We start from the raw sequence: 17,406 nt of genomic DNA, 5'->3' as shown, positions 1-17,406 counted from the left end.
CTTAGTTTGATATTGCATTTAGGGGTGTGCACGGTGCGATTTGGACAATTTAGGAAGGATTTAATAAGCCAAACTGCATGTGCGGTTTGGCATTAAACCAGACCACGCGGTCTGGTTTAGTATGCACAAACCGCACCAGACCGCACCACATTTGCGGTGCGATTTCCGCAGTTTGATGCTTCTTTATTGTTTCATTTGGTGTTTCCTTTACTAACTTATAAATTTTTAATTAAAACATAAAAATTAATGCATAAAATCATAATTTTAAAATTTTTATAGTATCTTGGAGTTTAAAACTAAAATAAGTTACTATCTAATAAAAAATACAAATTTAAAAGTTTTAAATCTACAACATAACCACAAGCTCATAATATAAAAATAACACAAAAATTCACAATATAATTCATGGTCAAGAAAGTATATATTTTTAATTTATTTTTTTAATTTTTAAATTATTAGATATTTTTAATTTTTTTATTAATATACTACTTGGCCGATTTGGTTTTAACCAAACCAAAAAAACCACAAACCGCAAACCGCACGGTTTGAGAATTTCTCAAACCGTGCCAAACCGCACCCCCAAAAAATCGCACTGTTTGGTGCGGTGTGGTTTGGTGCGGGCGGTTTCCGCAGTTTGACGATTTTTTTTGCACACCCCTAATTGCATTCTAGTTTTCATGAAAGGAGCACCTATCAACTCTTTATAATTGTGAAATAAATTTAATAAATATGTTAAAAAATAAAAATTTAAAATATTTTTAAAATTTTATTTTTTTATTTTATATCTTAATTAACAAATACTATTTTGATATATATGTCATTGCACATTAAGCATGCATTTGCAATCCTTATCTCATCTCTTAAGATACTTTTTTTACAGATGTCCTGTCACCTTACCCTTTTAGTAATAAGAAGGGTCTTTGTCTCATCTCTCTTTTGTGTTTTAAGATTGGCATAATCAAGAAAAAAAGCATCAAAAGGGTGAGGAAGGAGAATAGTGTGATGATCAATTTTCACTATTTAACAAATATTGTCTTCATATATATGTCATTGCACATTAAGCATGTATTTGTAATTTTTGTCTCATATTTTGGGATGACGTCTCCTTGCGTATGTTCCGCCACCGCACCTCTTTAACGACGAAGAGAGTTTTTGTCTCATCTCTCTTTTGTGTTTAACAACTATCATGTTTAGGAAAAAAAAGGGTAAGAAAAAGGGCCAGTGTGATGATCAATTTTCACTGTTTACCGACAGTGTGGATGTTCATTGTCATTCATAGAATACGAGGTTACGCTTTGTGATTAAGGGCAAATTTGATCAGCGCTCACCATTGTTTTAGGTTTTGTAGATACATAAATGATATCGGATGGTATGGGTGATGGTTGTACAGCAACCCGCCTTACATCGAGCACACTGGATTACAATTGGGCTCCTCTGTTCAGTTCTCAGTCCTCCAAAGTGCAATGCATCTATTCCGTTGTCTCAACTCATCATAGGAGCAGCAACAGCGATCGGCCTGATATTAGGCCGAATTACATTCTAATTTGAAACGGGTCAAAATTGGGTAACGGGTCTCAGGTGATCGTTCAGCATGGGTTCTCTTGTATTTCAAGCTACGAATCTTAAATTGGGTTGATGTCGGGTCGGGTTTAATTATGTTCAATAGCAATAAGGTTTAGGTTTCTTTGCTGCTTTCAACAGCTATATCGGGTTTAGGGTTCCTTGTTGATTCCTCTTCAACAATATAGGGTATTGTTGATTTGACACTAAGGGCAAAGGGGCTTATCAAGTTTATTTGAGCGAAGTCGAAGCTTCATTCGTTTGGGTTTTCACCATAAGCGGGTAGTTGGGCAACCTTCACTGGTTCATTGTGGATCGAAACCAGATTTTCGATCACCGTGTTCGGTGATGAAGAACAGCGGAAAAAGGGTGTTCCTAGTTCGAACTAAGGATGAGGTCTAGTTACTGTTTGGCGGAGTCTGTGCTGATTCTGTATAATCGATAACGATAAATGAAGGAGAAGGAAATGTTGAAAATTTACCCACATTGAGTCGAGTCTTGCGGTGGTGAGTCTCTCTCTCTCTCTCTCTCTCTCTCTCTCTCTCTCTCTCTCTCTGTTGCAGTTGGGTTCTTGGCGCATGATACAGACAATATTGTGATTCAAAATCCATCTTGTTATGCTAGGCTGAGTTTATATCCCAGTGACATATTTACTTTCCCTCTTCTATTATATATTTATTTCCTTTATTACTCTATAAATGTTCTGGTGTTCACATTTTCTTTTTAAAAACTACGTAAAAAACTGTTAACATGGTTGATATCCTTCGTTGTAGGATATTAACAAGCTTTGGTGCAAGGTTGAGCTGAGATCATGAGATGGAAATGAGAAGACAGTGCAGGCTTTGGTGGCCAAACCACCTCTCGTCAGTTGAACCTGCATCCTCATTGTTCCTGTTTGGGTGGTTTTTTTCGTCCTCCCCATCTTCTTTGGATGTCATAGTTGCCTTTACATGCAATGAAGCTTCACTTTCTTTGGTCCAATCTAGTGTTCAGGTTGGTATAAACTATGCGGACCAGAGTTGAATCTTAAATTTAGCCAATTTTAAGATGTAAATAATCCTGCGTGCTTATCATTGTAAAACCACACTTATTCAACTTGTACACAAGAAATGTGAAATTGAAGTTAATTGCTATGTTGCTGTAAACGGGGAGGAATTTGAGGGGTTGGAGGACCTGATTTGATCCCAAATTATTTTTGCTAAATTTTTGTGAGTTGGACTCCTTATAGCCATTGGATCTTTTGTTACCTATGTTGGTTTTTCAAGGATGAGAGTCTGGGCTTGGAGGGGCCCCAACCCCACAATAATCTAATTAGTGCACGCTCAAATTTGAGAAGAAAACACACTTTTATGAGAAGTTGGGAAATGTCACAAGTGTCATTGAATCATCCAATTAAGAACATGTACAACAATAAGTAGGAAAGTAGGACAGTCTTGGTGTGGTAGGGGCTAGGCATGGTCCATGAATTACTACCGCCATTTGGCACTAATTTTCCATTAACTGGTGCATTAACTAGCTGTGTGGCAATCTAGGCCATTAGAACCATGATAGGTCCCGATTCATTGGACTTATTAAAGAAGGTCCAAGAGGTAGGGGTGGGGTGGTAAAATTGGCTGGCTGGCATAACAGCCAGCCATGTGTGTAAGCGTGCGTAACAGAATGCGGTTGAGGAGGAGAGAGGGATATATGTAGAGGGTGAAGTTATTGGTAGGGAGGGAAGATTTTGGTAATGAGTTCTTGGGATAGTTAAGGGCCTCTCGAATGCCCAGTTTTCTTTTCATTTTGTTAATTTCCAGCTTGTAGTTTCTTTCGATTATCAGTATCCTATCAATTTGGTATCAGAGCGTCATCGATCCTAATGGTGAACTTGGCGGATCGAGTAGGAAAATTGGAAGGGAGAGTGGAAGGCATGCAACGGGAACTTGATGCCATGAGGGGTGTGGTTCAATCGATGGGGAAGAAGGTAGCGAGCTTGCTGGAACAGTTCGCTTGGATGAGAACGAGGTGGGAAGAGCAGGAATAGGAGAGGAAGAATGAGGAGAGACAGGAGCAGCAAGAGAGAGAAAGAAAGGGGAAGCGAGATGAGGAAGACCAACCTGCGGGTTCACCCTTGTTAAGGGAGGGAACGCCAGTAGCTGGAGGGAGAATTGGCGAAGAGGGTGACTGGGTTGATGGTGTCAGAAGGCAGGAGTACCATGGGAGATGTCGGGAAATACCCACCTTCGAGGGAGATGATCCAGATGGCTGGGTCTTTAGGGTTGAGGGCTACTTCATTATGAACCAACTGTCCGATGTGGAGAAGCTGGAGACAACGGCCTTATGCTTTGAAGGAGCGGCTCTGTCGCGGTTTCAGTGGGAGCAGCGAAGGCAATGGGTGAGGAGTTGGGGGAAGCTTAAGGCAACGTGAAGAGTTGGGAGTAGTGGTGAATGGGCTGGCTAACAAGGAGAAGATGGAGGGGATGCAAAAGGGAGTCGACGCCATAAGAGGGGAGGATCAAGAACGGGAGAGGAAGAGCAAAGCGAAGAAGGGAGATAGTCCTTTGGAATTTACCCAGAATTTCGAGGGATCACATGGAATTGAAATGGGCAGGGAGTTCGAGGGTGGAATTGGAGGGAATTGGCAACCGGAAGTGCAGGGAAGAAGGCTGGAGATGCTGCTCATTGAAGGCGAATAACTTGACGATTGGATATTCCGAGCCGAACGTTACTTTGCAGTGGCTGGGATGACAGATGAGGAGAAGTTAGATGCAGCAACATTGTGTTTGGAGAGTGTTGCATTTTCATGGTTCCAGTGGAAGCAATGGAGACCAAGAGTGAGAAGCTGGGAAGAGTTAAAAGGGTTGCTGAGGAATCGCTTAGGATTCACGCAGGAAGGCACAATGGAGAAGTCAGACGAGTTGCATATTGAAGGGGGATTGGCGGTTGAGCAGAACATGGTGTCATGAGGCAGAGTGGTCGTTGACGACGATGGTGTTGGGGAGTTTTCCGGAGAGGCAAAAGGGCAACCGATGATCGGTTCATTTAAAATGCCACGGATGGCCGATCCGATGACAGCCAAGGAGAGCATCTTGCCGAGGAAGGGGGCGCCATCAACCGTCCATGTTGTCTGGGAAGCTGGTTTGACTCTTAGCCAGGTTTCTCATAAATTTTACAATGGGTTGGCTGATAATGGAGGGCCCCCCATGTATTCTCACCATCATGAGGGGGTGGGTGCCTCGTCCAAGCAGATCATGATGGTGGAAGGGCAGCATGTTTCTAGAAGTCTAGGGCTCAATTTGCATTCTGTTGTGGAGCCCAATGGATTAGACCCAAAGATCTTAAATATTGATGGGAATTTGGGCATGAAAGTTATCTACGGAGGATGGGCTGATGTTGCTCTAAGAAACTTGAAGGTGTGGAGCATGTTTAGGGTGCCAATAGGCTCTTCGGATACACTACCTATAGTTTATGAACGAGACCATCTCTTCTCCAAAGTTAAAAAGAGATGTCATTTGATGGCTGGGGTTGCTGAGGTTGACCAAATTCTCAGCCTAGAAGGGAAACTGATTGTTCACGACAAGGTGGAGATCATCAACGAGGTGGTAGAAAGGATTGGGGGGCTGGCGTACAAGCGGTCTCTACCCCCATCGTATGTGTTAGAGGTGTTCATGCAATGGAATGGGCTACCCCCATTGGAAGCTACTTGGGAGCCTTAGGGCCTGTTCTCTTTGCTGTTTTCAACCCGTTTTGAGTTTTCAGTTTTTCAAAACACTGAAAACGTGTTCTCTTTGTTATTTTCAAAAACACATTTTCGAAAACAATGAAAAAATTTGTAAATAAAACCCAAAACAACATTTTTGTTGTTTTGGGTGTTTTCAATGAAAACACAGTCAAAAACCCAAAACACGGAAAACAGCCCCCCCCCCCCCCCAATCTTGCATCTCTCTCTCTCTCTTGTCTTCTCTCTCTCTCAAGCCTACGGTTAGGTTAGATTATTAGTTTACCAGGACGCATAGGTCGCCTGAGAATTGAGCGTCGGCGAAGCCACGGCAACCAACGTCGGCGACAAAGTGAGGCTCGCTGCTGGAGGAGGAGTTGCAGCTGTCTAGGGCAGTGACAGTGGAGGTGTCGGTGCTAGTGACAGTGGAGGAGTTGAAGCCGTAGTCGGCGGCAACAGCATCGTCGTTGGGGAATACGATGAGGTCTTCAACGATGAAGTGGTAGCCGGCGGACTTGGTGTCAGAGTGGAGCCTTTAGGGCTTGAATTGGGCGGCGTTGTAGTAACCTCCTTCGAAGAACTCTGGATTTTCCATTGAATTCTTCAACCCTTTCGGCTCAATAACGAATTTTCAATATATATATATATATATATAAAGAGAGAGAAATAGAGATAGAGTCGGAGAGGAGGAGAAGAAGAGAGTTTCTTTGCATTTGAAGAGGACTGGGGGATGCCTAAAAATGGAGGATTTTGACAAGGGCAAAAATCAACACTGAAAATTTCTGCTTTTTAAATATTCTTATTATTATTAAAATATGTGCTTCATATATTTGCATTTGCTTTCATATCAACACTGGCAAAATTTTACAGTAACAAATTAATGAAAAAATTTAGACCCAATAATATATGGTTAGATTATTAGTTATCTTTTGTATTATATTTTAAATTTTTTGAATTAAAATTATAATTTATTAATAAGTATTTATAATTTTAAATTAAATTTATTAAATAAAATATTATAAAATAAATTTTCTCAAAATTTCAAAGTAAACGCGTTTTCTAATTTTTTGTTTTAAGAAACAATTTTTCAGAATGACAAAAAAAACACGTTTTCAAAAATCTCAAAACAGACACTCAAAACACAAAACTCAAAATGAATTCAAAACTCAAACACAAAGAGAACACCACCTTACCTTTTGATCCAGTAGCAATTTCCATTTTTCCACCTTGAGGACAAGGTGAAAGTTGGGGGGGGGGGGGGTCCCGGTTCATTGGACTTATCAAAGAAGGTCTAAGAGGCAGGGGTGGGGTGGTAAAATTGGCTGGCTGGCATAACAGCCAGCCATGTGCGTTAGGGATAGAGTGGGCAAATTGATGGGTTGTGTAACGACCCAGCAAGCGTGCATAACAGAATGCGGTTGAGGAGAAGAGGGATATATGTAGAGGGTGAAGTTATTGGTAGGGAGGGAAGATTTTGGTATTGAGTTCTTGGGAGAGTTAAGGGCCTCTCGAATGCCGAGTTTTCTTTTCATTTTGTTAATTTCCAGCTTGTAGTTCCTTTCGATTATTAGTATCCTATCAAACCATTGGCTTAAGGAAATGCCATGAGGAGGTGGCTTGCAAGACTCTTGGACTCCATTATCTGGCCTCTTCTTGAAAGGAACTAGCTTGGTTGAAGTAATAGGAGCATGCCTTATCCAAGGTGACCATGAAGATGACCTCCACAACCAACTCTTGGTCTTCAGGCTCCATTTGCCTTACCTCCTCCTTTTCGAAATATCATCTTTTATCTCTTAGGCCTTATTCACCTTTGTTTATGTGTAGGACCAGGAGCTTAAGTTTATGACCCTCAAAGACTTATGGGATGAATGTGAGAATCAACCTTACTTTTTGCCACTTTGATTGTGCCCCTTCTCTCCTACCTCAGCCAAGATTATGGCTCAACTTCACCCAACCAATGAGAGATAGGGAGGAATCAGAAGACAATAGACGTTTTTCCAAGAATCCCTAGCGAACTAGGCAGAAGCACATGATTCACTCCACCTAACCCAGTTTAGAAGAGGGAGGCTCTATGGTTAGCAAGTTAATTTATAACTGTGCAGGTCGACCATACATCAAATTTATCAGCCAGACAAACATTGCCACTATCCTAGGGTTGCTTTCACCACAGGCTAACTTGGTTTATCTATCAAGATTTGGCAGCCTATAAAAGGAGTTTTATGATTTTCTCCCCTCATTGTTAAGGATATCCAATACGCCATTGTAAAAGACCAAAACAACAATGATTCTCCTCTCTCTCTCTTGTACAGCGATCTTTGTTCTCTCCCATGCAACATTGAGTAGTCTCAGAGGTTCTTGGTTCCTGTAATTACTTTCCAGAATACCTTGCTCACATCTTTCAACTTTGATGTGAGTGTCCTTCACTTACATCCAGTCTAGGCAGAGACATATCTCCAATGGAATTTCTTCACTGTTGTTGGACGTGTTAGCTTTGTGTAACATTACAAATTTTGATGATTACTAAAGCACTACATACTTTTTAGAATTTTTTATGTTGGTGAGTAAATCATTTTTTGTTCAGGAAATCCTGTACGAGACAAATAGAAAGATGCCTGTCTCTCTGCAAGAGAAATGCTTTTTCTCTTTGCTTGGTCATTGTGTAGGCGCTCTAAACTGCAATGGGCACTTGCTGACATCAGGAGTGGGAGAAGATAATCAAATTAACTTCACTCCTGGTAATGTATGTATAGAAAGCAGTCAATGTATGTCAATTGAAAAGAATGGACAATGGAACTGCAGATGCTGCAAGCTTGATGCACCTCTAGAGCATTATGGGTTAGTTTGCACAGAAAAAAGCAGTTGGATTCAGCTAGTTGGTTCTCGTGGATATCTTGGTAGAAGAATCAAGTGGATCCCTAAATTGCATCACATACATTGGAATAGGCTAACAGTGTCCAACTTTGATCTCCACGTATGTAAGTCATGGTTACCTTCACAACTTCATGGGCGAAGTCAAATTTTATCTTATTCTTCTTGTGATGTCTTAACTCTCTTTTTCAAACATATTCAGGTAATACTGTATGAAACTCCCGTGCTTGGAAGCCATCATTTTTCGATGGGGTTTTGGAGTTCTGGGAAGGTGGAAACACCTCCTGAGAAACCTAATTGGCTTGACAAACTTTATCAGAAGGAGCAGCTCCTTGACTTGGTACTCTTATCTGTCAGATTTTAGATATTTCGACTTCAGTCCAACTGTCTATTTGCTGATTGAATTATTTTATTTCAGGATACTGTGGTCTTGGCAATCAACAGTGCTAATTCTGCCACATTATTTTTTGAAAGAAATGTGGGTCATGAAGGATCTGATACTTGGTTCCCTGCTGTTTTCATGTAATCTCTTCTAGACCATGGTTTCTACCTGTTCTCGGTGGTTTCTTTAGATTTACAATTCTAAATGGGCCTATATACTGGCTTTTCAGGTTTATTACAGTGGCATGGCAACTGTTGGCCGCATCTATTGCTTCATTATCAACTTTATTCTATATTATTTTTCAGTTTCTCCATGGCTTTCTGAGTTCAGGGTCACAATCATGGATGTATTTCACATTGAAAAAGCTATTCTGCAAAACATGGAGAAATGCCCATTTACGCAGTTGTCAAATATTATATTGGCCGATTCTCTTAAAAGATAATGGTCTCAGGTACTATAAAGGCCTTTTACCGATGTTTACTTGATTGATTAAATTGGTATACTGTTGTATAGTATCATGTTAGATGTGATTATCTGGTATTTGAATTCGTGTTGTAATTTAAAAGATCTAATAGATGTTAAAATTTTGTTAGTCTTGGAGATTCAACATGTTGTCAACAGTCATTTCTTATAATAGTGTAACTTGGTAATTGGAGTCTGTTTTTTGTATTGTGTTGGTGTCATGGTATTGCTGACACATGCATGAGCAAAATTGATATGGCTGTACTTTGTCTGCCTGTTTTGTTGTTAAATTATGATTAATAGGAGCTCAATACCAATCAGGCCAACCTCTTTGTTGGTTTTCAGGTCTTGACAATTGGTTTAAGATTATACTCTGCTTACATATTGCTATGATCAGTTGATGGTTTCCAAAATCTTTTACTGCATTAGTAGGATATAACTTAAATGGAAGAATGATCAGATCTAGTTTGTTTCACAAGGTTGACCATTGTGTGCATGCTAGCAAAATTGTTACTGTAGCCAAGCCTTGAAGTGAACTTTTTTGAGCTACTTAGTGGCCCTTTTAGGTTCCAATACAACTCCAAGCAGTTTTTCCTTCAGTTATCCATCATGAAGAATACTTTATTTTATGATCTGTGTGAAGAATAGAATTCCTTGATTACTTTTCTCATTATTTTCAAATTCCTTGATTTGTAAGGTCTCAATCATGTGTTGAATATGCGGAGAACGCTGCTTTACTTAAGCATTCCATGTGGTCAAATATGGCCATTGATGTTCTTTTGGGCTACTTTCTTGGTATAGCATTATTCTTTCATGCAGAATCCACCTGTCTATGGGTTTCAAGCTTTGCTGATGGCTTTACAAACTATTTGTTGCGTACTGGTTGTGTGTGGTTAATGGGAGTACCTGCGGGTTTCAAGTTGAACACTGAACTTGCAGGAGTTCTTGGCATGATATCTCTGAATGCAATCCAAATTTGGTCAACTCTTTGGTTCTTTGTTGGTCGCCTCTTCATTTATTTTGTTAGAGGACTTGCTCTAACAGCCGTTCTTTTTGGTTTGACCACACCTGCTGCTCTGGTCATTGACACAATCTTGCTAGGAACATTACATATTTCAACTCTTCATTGGTTAATATCACACTTATATTCTCAACAGATACAGGCAATATCTGCTTTATGGCGCCTTTTCAGGTATTACTATTATATGAATTGTTGGTTGTCTTGTAATGATTGTTTGCCAATTATTTCTAGTTTTTTACCTTTTTGAAATGTAATTCTGTTCTAGTAAATTGGTGGAGATATTAGACAAGTTCCTAAATTTTGTCATGCTTCTGTGGAAGAGAAACTTGTCTCTCTAATTGGCATCTAGTAGACACAACTGGAAGAAGCTACATTTGATTCTTGGATATGACAAAAAGATAAAAAGAAAAGAAAAGTAGGTTGATGGTAGACTCGAGGAGGGGCAGAACATTGGCTTTTATTGAATGTTGTCAATAACATTAGAATTGTGTGTAAACTCCCCCCCCCCCCCCCCCTCCCTCCCTTCTCTCAATTCAGTACATTAGCACCATACATTTGCGATGGTTACTTAAAGGGCATCCCTAGTCCACAAGGCTTCCTGCTTTAAAAGGGTCAGTGGAGGGTTGCTTTTTTATGCCATCTTACCTTGTTTGGGAAAAAGCTGTTTCCACAAGGCTCCCTGCTTCATAGAATAATTTTCTAATTCCAATTTTCTGTTGAATGATTGAATCTCCAATTAGAAAACTGAAAGCTCAATTTTCTACTTTTTCAACTTTATGCTATGAATTGGATAACATCAAAAAGATGTTTTCTAAATTTTCTAGAAATGAATGCCATTGCCTTTAGAATCGTAAAATGTTAAGAGCATGTTTAATCATAAAATTGGAGTTGAAAAATAAAAAAAATGTTTTCTACAACTGAACGGACCCTTAATGTTTCTGATACAGAGCTATTTTCACTAAGTGAAAGCATCCAAATTGGAGAAAATCAAAGAAAAGAAAATGGAAAAGTTTAGAATGGCATTTAATATAGTAGGAAAACTATTTTAGGAAAAAACTTCAAATAAAATCATCTCAGGAGATACTTTTTCCCTGAGTGAAATAAAGTGTTAAAATGAAAGAAAAATAAAAATAAGGAGCAAAAGGTCTAGAATTTATAATCATCACATTGATGTTCTTTGTTTAGTTAGAAAATGATTTTAGATGAAAAATTTAACTGTCTTGTCATTGTCTTGAATGGAAAAATTTATAATTTCACTTTGAAACCATACGTTTTTGAAATGAAAGGGCCTCAAGTGAAAATTAGCTGGGCAATGGAGCAGTGAAAGTTTGTAGTCAGTGCCTCTAGTGTATGGGGCTGCCGTGGTCATAACGCAGGGTATGGGAGAGATGGTATGTAAGCAACCTTACCTAATTTTTTGGGGATAGGCTAATTACGGTAACTTAAACTTGCACCACAATGTGGAAAAAGTTAAATGTCCAACTCTACTTGGAGGCACCCAATTGTCTGCTGTAAGACTCCTACTTGATTCTTCCCTGTAGTCCTTTTGCTTACATAATTTCATGAAGTAACTATTTTCCCGAATCTTTGATTTCTAGAAGTTTCTTACAGAAGAAAAAGGTTGCTAGGGCAGACAGGGAAATGCCCTATTTAACATTCTAAATCTCACTGGAATGTTTTTTTACTAATAAAGTTGAATCTCTTTAGAATTTGTAAGAATCAAATCTTTACTTGGAAAATATTTAAATTGTGATCCTTGTTATGGTCCAATATTGCTTTGAGTAATTTATGTAAAAGGCATTGTGACTTTGTGGTGATTTCAATGTCAGTTTCCATTGTTAAATGCAGTAAGTCACAATCTTTCTGGACTTCGTTAGTATGAACTGAATCTTCCTTGGAAAATATTTAACTCTGATCCTTCCTAGTGTGAGGGCAAGCCTAGGTAGCAATACTAAGGTTGATCCTTTGTGATTTAAAGGTCACAGGTTCTAGTGGTGGAAACAATCTTATTGCAAAGTAAAGGTAAGACTCTGTACAAGAACAACCCTCCCCTTACCCTAGCAAAGTGGGGAGCCTTGTATATTGGAGATGTCCTTTTAATCCTTGCTAGAGTATTATAACTTTGTGGTGATTTCAATGTTTGAAACTGCAATAACATGGCTGCTGATTTCTGGCAGGGGTAGAAAATGGAACCCTCTCCGTCAGAGATATGATAGCTATGACTACTCTGTGGAGCAACACATAGTTGGTTCTCTTCTGTTTATGCCACTCTTACTTTTACTACCAACCACTTCTGTTTTCTATATTTTCTTCACTATTATGAAGATTAGCATCAACTTTATCTGCATAGCAGTTGAAGTCATTATATCCATCATTCATGCTACACCTTACATGAAGATTTTGCTTTGGTTGGTGAAACCAAGAAGATTTCCCTCTGGCATATGGTTTGAAATTATATCTTGTCGTAGCAATGGTGGTGATCCTGTGAACATAGGATGCTCAAGTGATACTTGTACAGTGTGTGAGACATGGCGAAGAACAGGTACAAGTGGAAGCCAGTCCAGTGTTCTGGTTTCACATCTTCGCAGCAACTTCTTAAATATAGGTGTGACCTTAAGCTATTTTATTGTGATTATGAAATTTTGTTTGGCCACTGAAAGTAATAGTTTTACTGCAGAGGTTCATGGTCTTGTTTGGTACTTGATGACTAATATTCTCTTATAATCAGAGTTGCTTTCTAGAACCATATACGTGTTCTTCAACTTGCCATGTCTTGAATAGATGGGTTGAATGCTGTGTTGCTATTGATACTGTGTACCTCATTTTGGCTCTAGGGTGATCATCATGGATATTTGTCCATATATCAGCAGATATGTGCTAGTTTACATGGACTTGTGCATAACATCTGAGATAGGTGTGTGGCTACTAGGTGTCTGACCACCTTAAATCAATCTTAGGACACCAATGTATCTATCCAAGTACTTGGGTACCGGTACTTAAACGGGTGAACAATTAAGCATGATGCTTATTGACTGAGATTTTGATTTTACTTGGAAAGTTATAAATTATCCATGTAGCCCACCTCACCTAGAGAAATGCGTTTGTTATATTACAGGACAAGTTGTGTGGCCGCACTACAGAAATGTGTTTGCTGTTATTTCTGGGTCATTTGTCGCATCATCAGCACATAGAGTTCTCACGGGGAAAAGGTGAGTTTTCTTTTCTGATTAAAATGAATCTGAGTTTCTTCTCTCTCTCAGACACACACACACATTTAAACTCCTCATTTTGGCTTTATACAGTATTCCATCTACACTGGGGGCTGGCTTTCCTCCAACAATGCCGTGGATTTCAATCCCATATAAAGAGTATTGGCGCCTTTGCCGCGATGCGATTCTTTCTTGCAATGCAGTTAAAGAATCAAACAACACTTAGCTCCAGTTTAGATTAGTGTTTTTTGGTGTTCTCCCTCATCTATGCTTCCCCCTCCTATTTTTTTATTTGTGTACTGAGTTTCGTTGTTTTGTTTTTTGATTTAGTTTGTTTTTGTTGGTGGTGGTGGTATTTCCAGGGCCATTGCATGAGACCTATTAAATTGCTTATTTACACTTTGTCTGGGGCTTTGGGACGTGATATCTTTTTCTCTCTTTCTTTCTTTCTTTTTTTTTTTTTTTGGTAGTGAGAAAGGAAAGGGATGGCAAAATAGGATTTATCTGTCTTAAAGGAAAAGAAAATTCATTTTCAAGAAAATTGTTTTCTTCCATTTAGTGGGTCTAGCAGGCGAAAAAGAAGATATAAGATTCAGCACAATATAAAATATTTTCTCTTTCAATTGGATTGTAAAGCGTAACGGGCTGCTTGCATGGCAGGCAACAGAAGAAAAACGCTCTTGCCAAGAGTGAGTGTTCTTCTCTCTTGGACGCACGCTTAAACCAATTTTGTAGATAGCTTCTTGCCTACCGCAAAAATTGCAGTTGACAGAATGTGATTTACTTACAAAAACGCTCTATTGGCGTTAATACCCGACCCTTCTTGCGCATCTCAATTGCTTCTTCCAATGTAAGTCCCTCGGGTGCTCTCTGAATCTCAGCCTTCAGCCTTGGATATGCAAGCGTAACTGGCTTCCACAACATAAGAGGAACCACGGAATAGGAGGTTATGTGTATGACCCCGCCTGCCTCTATTACATATGACCTTCCCTCTGTTTGGAGATCGATATCCAAACAGGGCATATGGGAGACGGACCTCATAACTGTTGGCGCACATTGTCCAATCCATTTCAACTGTGCACACCCCCTCATTTTATCTTGCAGGCCCTCCTTAGATTCCAATGTGCATGGATGGATGTTATCCAACATGTTGTGTGTTGAACCATCTCTCCCTAGAAAGTGAATTGTTGGGCACAAACAAAAAGTTGATGAAACCATCATCTACGACCAAATAAATTTGTCTCAGGAAGGTACAAAATCCATAGTAACTACTCAATATTACTACCCAGAAACAAAACAGTTGTCAAAAGCAAATCAACATTACTTAATACAGCAAGGGAAAAAGCCATCTTTCTCAGAAGTAAAAGTAAGTAAAATATCTCTCTCTCTCTCTCTCTCTCACACACACGCACGCACGCACACACCGCTTTTGGTTCCAACTTGATCAACAATGACATTTGAATAAAGAGAGTTGAGTGACACAGAGACTTTAAATGAAGAGAAGAGAACTACAGAGACTTTAAATGAAGAGAAGAGAACTTGTAAGAGTTGTAACGACACTTGTTGATAATAAAACAAATTGATGTGCATCTTACATGTATATTTTTTACAAGAACACACAAAAAAAAGAAAAGGTAAATTACATTACTAGTTTCTGAGCTTTATAGACAATTTCCTTTCTAATTTTTTACTTTCTTTTATTTATGTATTAATTATGACTTGGGTTTTTCACTTTTTTGTCTGCATTAGGGTTCTCTCTCACCCTATAAATAGAACCCAAGAGCCAAGAGCAATCCATTGTTTCTCCAAAACCATTCTCTTTCTCTGTTGTCTACCTCACAGTCACAACTCATATCCATGGCTAACTCTACGCTTCTCCTCTTCCTCTTCACCCTCTTACTCTTCAACAACTCAGGTAATGAACTGTGTCTTGTTATTTCATCCTTTACTGTACTGTGCAAATCTTTCTCTTGTTTTAAATGAATCCTATCTTCTCCATTCGTCTTTTCCACTTCACCCAAATTGGGCTGTCTTTGTATTTCCAGTTTTACGCACAAATTTTCCCCAATTGGGTTGAATATCGATTCATTAACTTCCCATGAGTGTTTGTCTTTTAGGCGGAATTCTCAAGCTTGCTTATGGGCAGGCCCCTGGACAGGTGAATTTCAATCCTTTCCTTGCTTTTTGCAATTTTGTGTTGATTTGGTTTGTGTTTTCCTTCCCAATAAACAATCGTTCAATCGTATTACTCTACATAAGACATCTACATTATTAATTCAGGGGGCTTGGTGCCTGGCAAAGCCGTCGACTCCAAGTGAGAAACTCATGGGAAACATAAACTATGCTTGCGCCATCGTGAACTGCAGCATGATCAGAGATGGAGGGCCATGTTTCTGGCCTCCGTCTCTGCTGAACCATGCTTCCGTTGCCATGAACCTTTACTATCAGGACGCCGGAAGACACTTCTGGAACTGTGACTTCAATAGCTCCGGCGTTGTAACCGTCACCGACCCCAGTAAGCAACTTTACTTTTCTCTGTGGACTGCAAGCGTGAATGGCAATGGCTGCCCACTAAATCCGCCTTATTAGCTGCGAGTATGGACAAAAATTTTCCCAAAAACACGGGTAGGGAGATAAAAACAAAAGGGCAGGCAAATTTCCTATCTACAATGGGTTGGAATCCATTAACACTTTGAGATGTAAGCAACAAACCCATGTGAGGGGAAAGAACTGGGATTGGACAATTTTTATAATTTGATTTAGCAGTGAGTTTAAGGTAGCCAATTGCCATCTTCAATTGACACCACATTGATTTGTTTCCTTAATTTTGTGGCAATTAAACTCTTATGCCTTGTGATTTTGCAGGCTATGGCAACTGCAAGTTCCCATTCAAGCGCTAGACTATTGGAACAAGTTCAGAGAAATTCCTTGGCTCTATGAAAATTTAAGGCAAATGATAATATTAATCATAACAATCAAGTTGTTGCTTTGTTTTTCTTCTGTTAGGTGTGTGCATATGTGTCAGTGTGTGGCAAAATCAACCAAACTCTAAAGAAAAGAAGACTGGGATGTTGTTCAACATGATATAATTTACATGAGAGGTATATTAGAATATTACCTCTATTATATTATATATCTACCCCCCTATATATTTAATTTTTAGATGTTAACCCCACAATGTGTATAATATCAAATTATTTGTGAGACTGAAATAAATAAACAAGTGTGACTTAAAGAATTTTAATCCTTTTGCTCAAAAATTCATATTTTAAAGTTTGAGTAAATAGAATTTTAATTCCTAAAACTTTTTTTTTTATTTATTTCAAATACAAAAGTTATTTATGTTATCGCTCATTCACACCAATAGAATTTTTGTCATGTGATTCGTCTCTAAGTTGTTAAGACTCTTTAAAATAAAAAAATAATTAGATGACGCAAGATATTTTTCGCACAAGTATTCAGATGCTTAAATTAAATTTTTGTAAAATATAAAAAAAAATAGCAAAACTCTTGAATGAGCATCTGAAAGATGCTCATTTAGAATTTGAACACTATAAATGAGCTTTATCCTTTATGTGATTCACTGAAAGATTTTGGAAGTGATAAGGTTGTAAATTTGTCATGAAAATATTTCCAAGGGAGATCTCTAGATCTTTTGATTATTTCTTAATGGGAATGATAGCTTGAGTGAGAGGATATTTCGAGCTCTTTTATGATTTCTGTTTTGGTTTTGACCCTTGTTTTTTTATGCCTAATTTTTTGTATGGGTTTTTGTTATTGGGTTGTGATTTATTATACATCAACTTAAGACTCCAAAATTAAAATTTAACACCTGAATTTTATATCCAAACAGGCGATAAATATTCAATAAATTGAATCTATTACAAGCAAATATAGAACTAAATTTTGTTTTAACCGAACAAATATAGACTGATTAGATACAATTGAAGGTGACAGACAGACTCAGACATGCATATATTTACAAACTATGTGTTTATTTTATTTTATATTTATATTAGTACTATAATTAGATATTAAAATTACATAAAAAAAATGATTTTTAATTTTGTAATATGTCTGGTAGTTGATAGGATTGATTCTTTTCCAAACGAGGCTATGACCATAGCCTGAATGGGGAGGTAGAAATGGTGAATGGGCCCGACCTCTCTCTTTCTTGGCTCACATATTTTGTGGGTCGAGTCGAATT

General features: G+C 38.5%; 2 protein-coding genes across 3 annotated transcripts; both read left to right on the top strand.

The window, feature by feature from the left end:
• Nucleotides 1-1,460: 1,460 nt before the first annotated feature.
• Nucleotides 1,461-13,601, top strand: LOC127807838 (uncharacterized). Of its 2 annotated transcripts, none has more exons than XM_052345982.1 (10): nt 1,461-2,066; nt 2,334-2,553; nt 7,839-8,228; nt 8,328-8,465; nt 8,544-8,647; nt 8,737-8,958; nt 9,667-10,161; nt 12,168-12,532; nt 13,106-13,199; nt 13,293-13,601. In XM_052345982.1, the coding sequence occupies exons 2-10, from the start codon at nt 2,377-2,379 to the stop codon at nt 13,423-13,425; spliced, it is 2,118 nt and encodes a 705-aa protein (XP_052201942.1). In that variant the 5' UTR covers nt 1,461-2,066; nt 2,334-2,376; the 3' UTR covers nt 13,426-13,601. The 2 variants fall into 2 exon arrangements, with proteins under 2 accessions (XP_052201942.1, XP_052201941.1); XM_052345981.1 differs by having other exon boundaries at nt 1,462-2,066; nt 12,168-12,595.
• Nucleotides 13,602-14,737: 1,136 nt separating this feature from the next.
• LOC127807840 (glucan endo-1,3-beta-D-glucosidase-like) lies at nt 14,738-16,423 on the top strand. The gene is made up of 4 exons (XM_052345984.1): nt 14,738-15,114; nt 15,317-15,357; nt 15,480-15,714; nt 16,065-16,423. The coding sequence occupies exons 1-4, from the start codon at nt 15,057-15,059 to the stop codon at nt 16,097-16,099; spliced, it is 369 nt and encodes a 122-aa protein (XP_052201944.1). The 5' UTR covers nt 14,738-15,056; the 3' UTR covers nt 16,100-16,423.
• Nucleotides 16,424-17,406: the final 983 nt, after the last annotated feature.

Source organism: Diospyros lotus, chromosome 8 (assembly GCF_014633365.1).
Source record: "Diospyros lotus cultivar Yz01 chromosome 8, ASM1463336v1, whole genome shotgun sequence".
In the NCBI taxonomy this organism is placed as follows: domain Eukaryota; kingdom Viridiplantae; phylum Streptophyta; class Magnoliopsida; order Ericales; family Ebenaceae; genus Diospyros; species Diospyros lotus.
Note: the sequence above shows the minus strand (reverse complement) of the source record. Positions and strands in the feature narration are given on the sequence as shown.

Bases quoted from the DNA above. Each gene is read 5' to 3' on its own strand.
- LOC127807838 (XM_052345981.1), top strand. From the start codon at position 2,377: ATGGAAATGAGAAGACAGTGCAGGCTTTGGTGGCCAAACCACCTCTCG. The intron at 8,648-8,736 runs GTAATCTCTTCT...CTGGCTTTTCAG, and splicing joins TGGTTCCCTGCTGTTTTCAT to GTTTATTACAGTGGCATGGC. The intron at 10,162-12,167 runs GTATTACTATTA...GATTTCTGGCAG, and splicing joins GCTTTATGGCGCCTTTTCAG to GGGTAGAAAATGGAACCCTC.
- LOC127807840 (XM_052345984.1), top strand. From the start codon at position 15,057: ATGGCTAACTCTACGCTTCTCCTCTTCCTCTTCACCCTCTTACTCTTC. The intron at 15,358-15,479 runs GTGAATTTCAAT...TTATTAATTCAG, and splicing joins ATGGGCAGGCCCCTGGACAG to GGGGCTTGGTGCCTGGCAAA. The intron at 15,715-16,064 runs GTAAGCAACTTT...GTGATTTTGCAG, and splicing joins TGTAACCGTCACCGACCCCA to GCTATGGCAACTGCAAGTTC.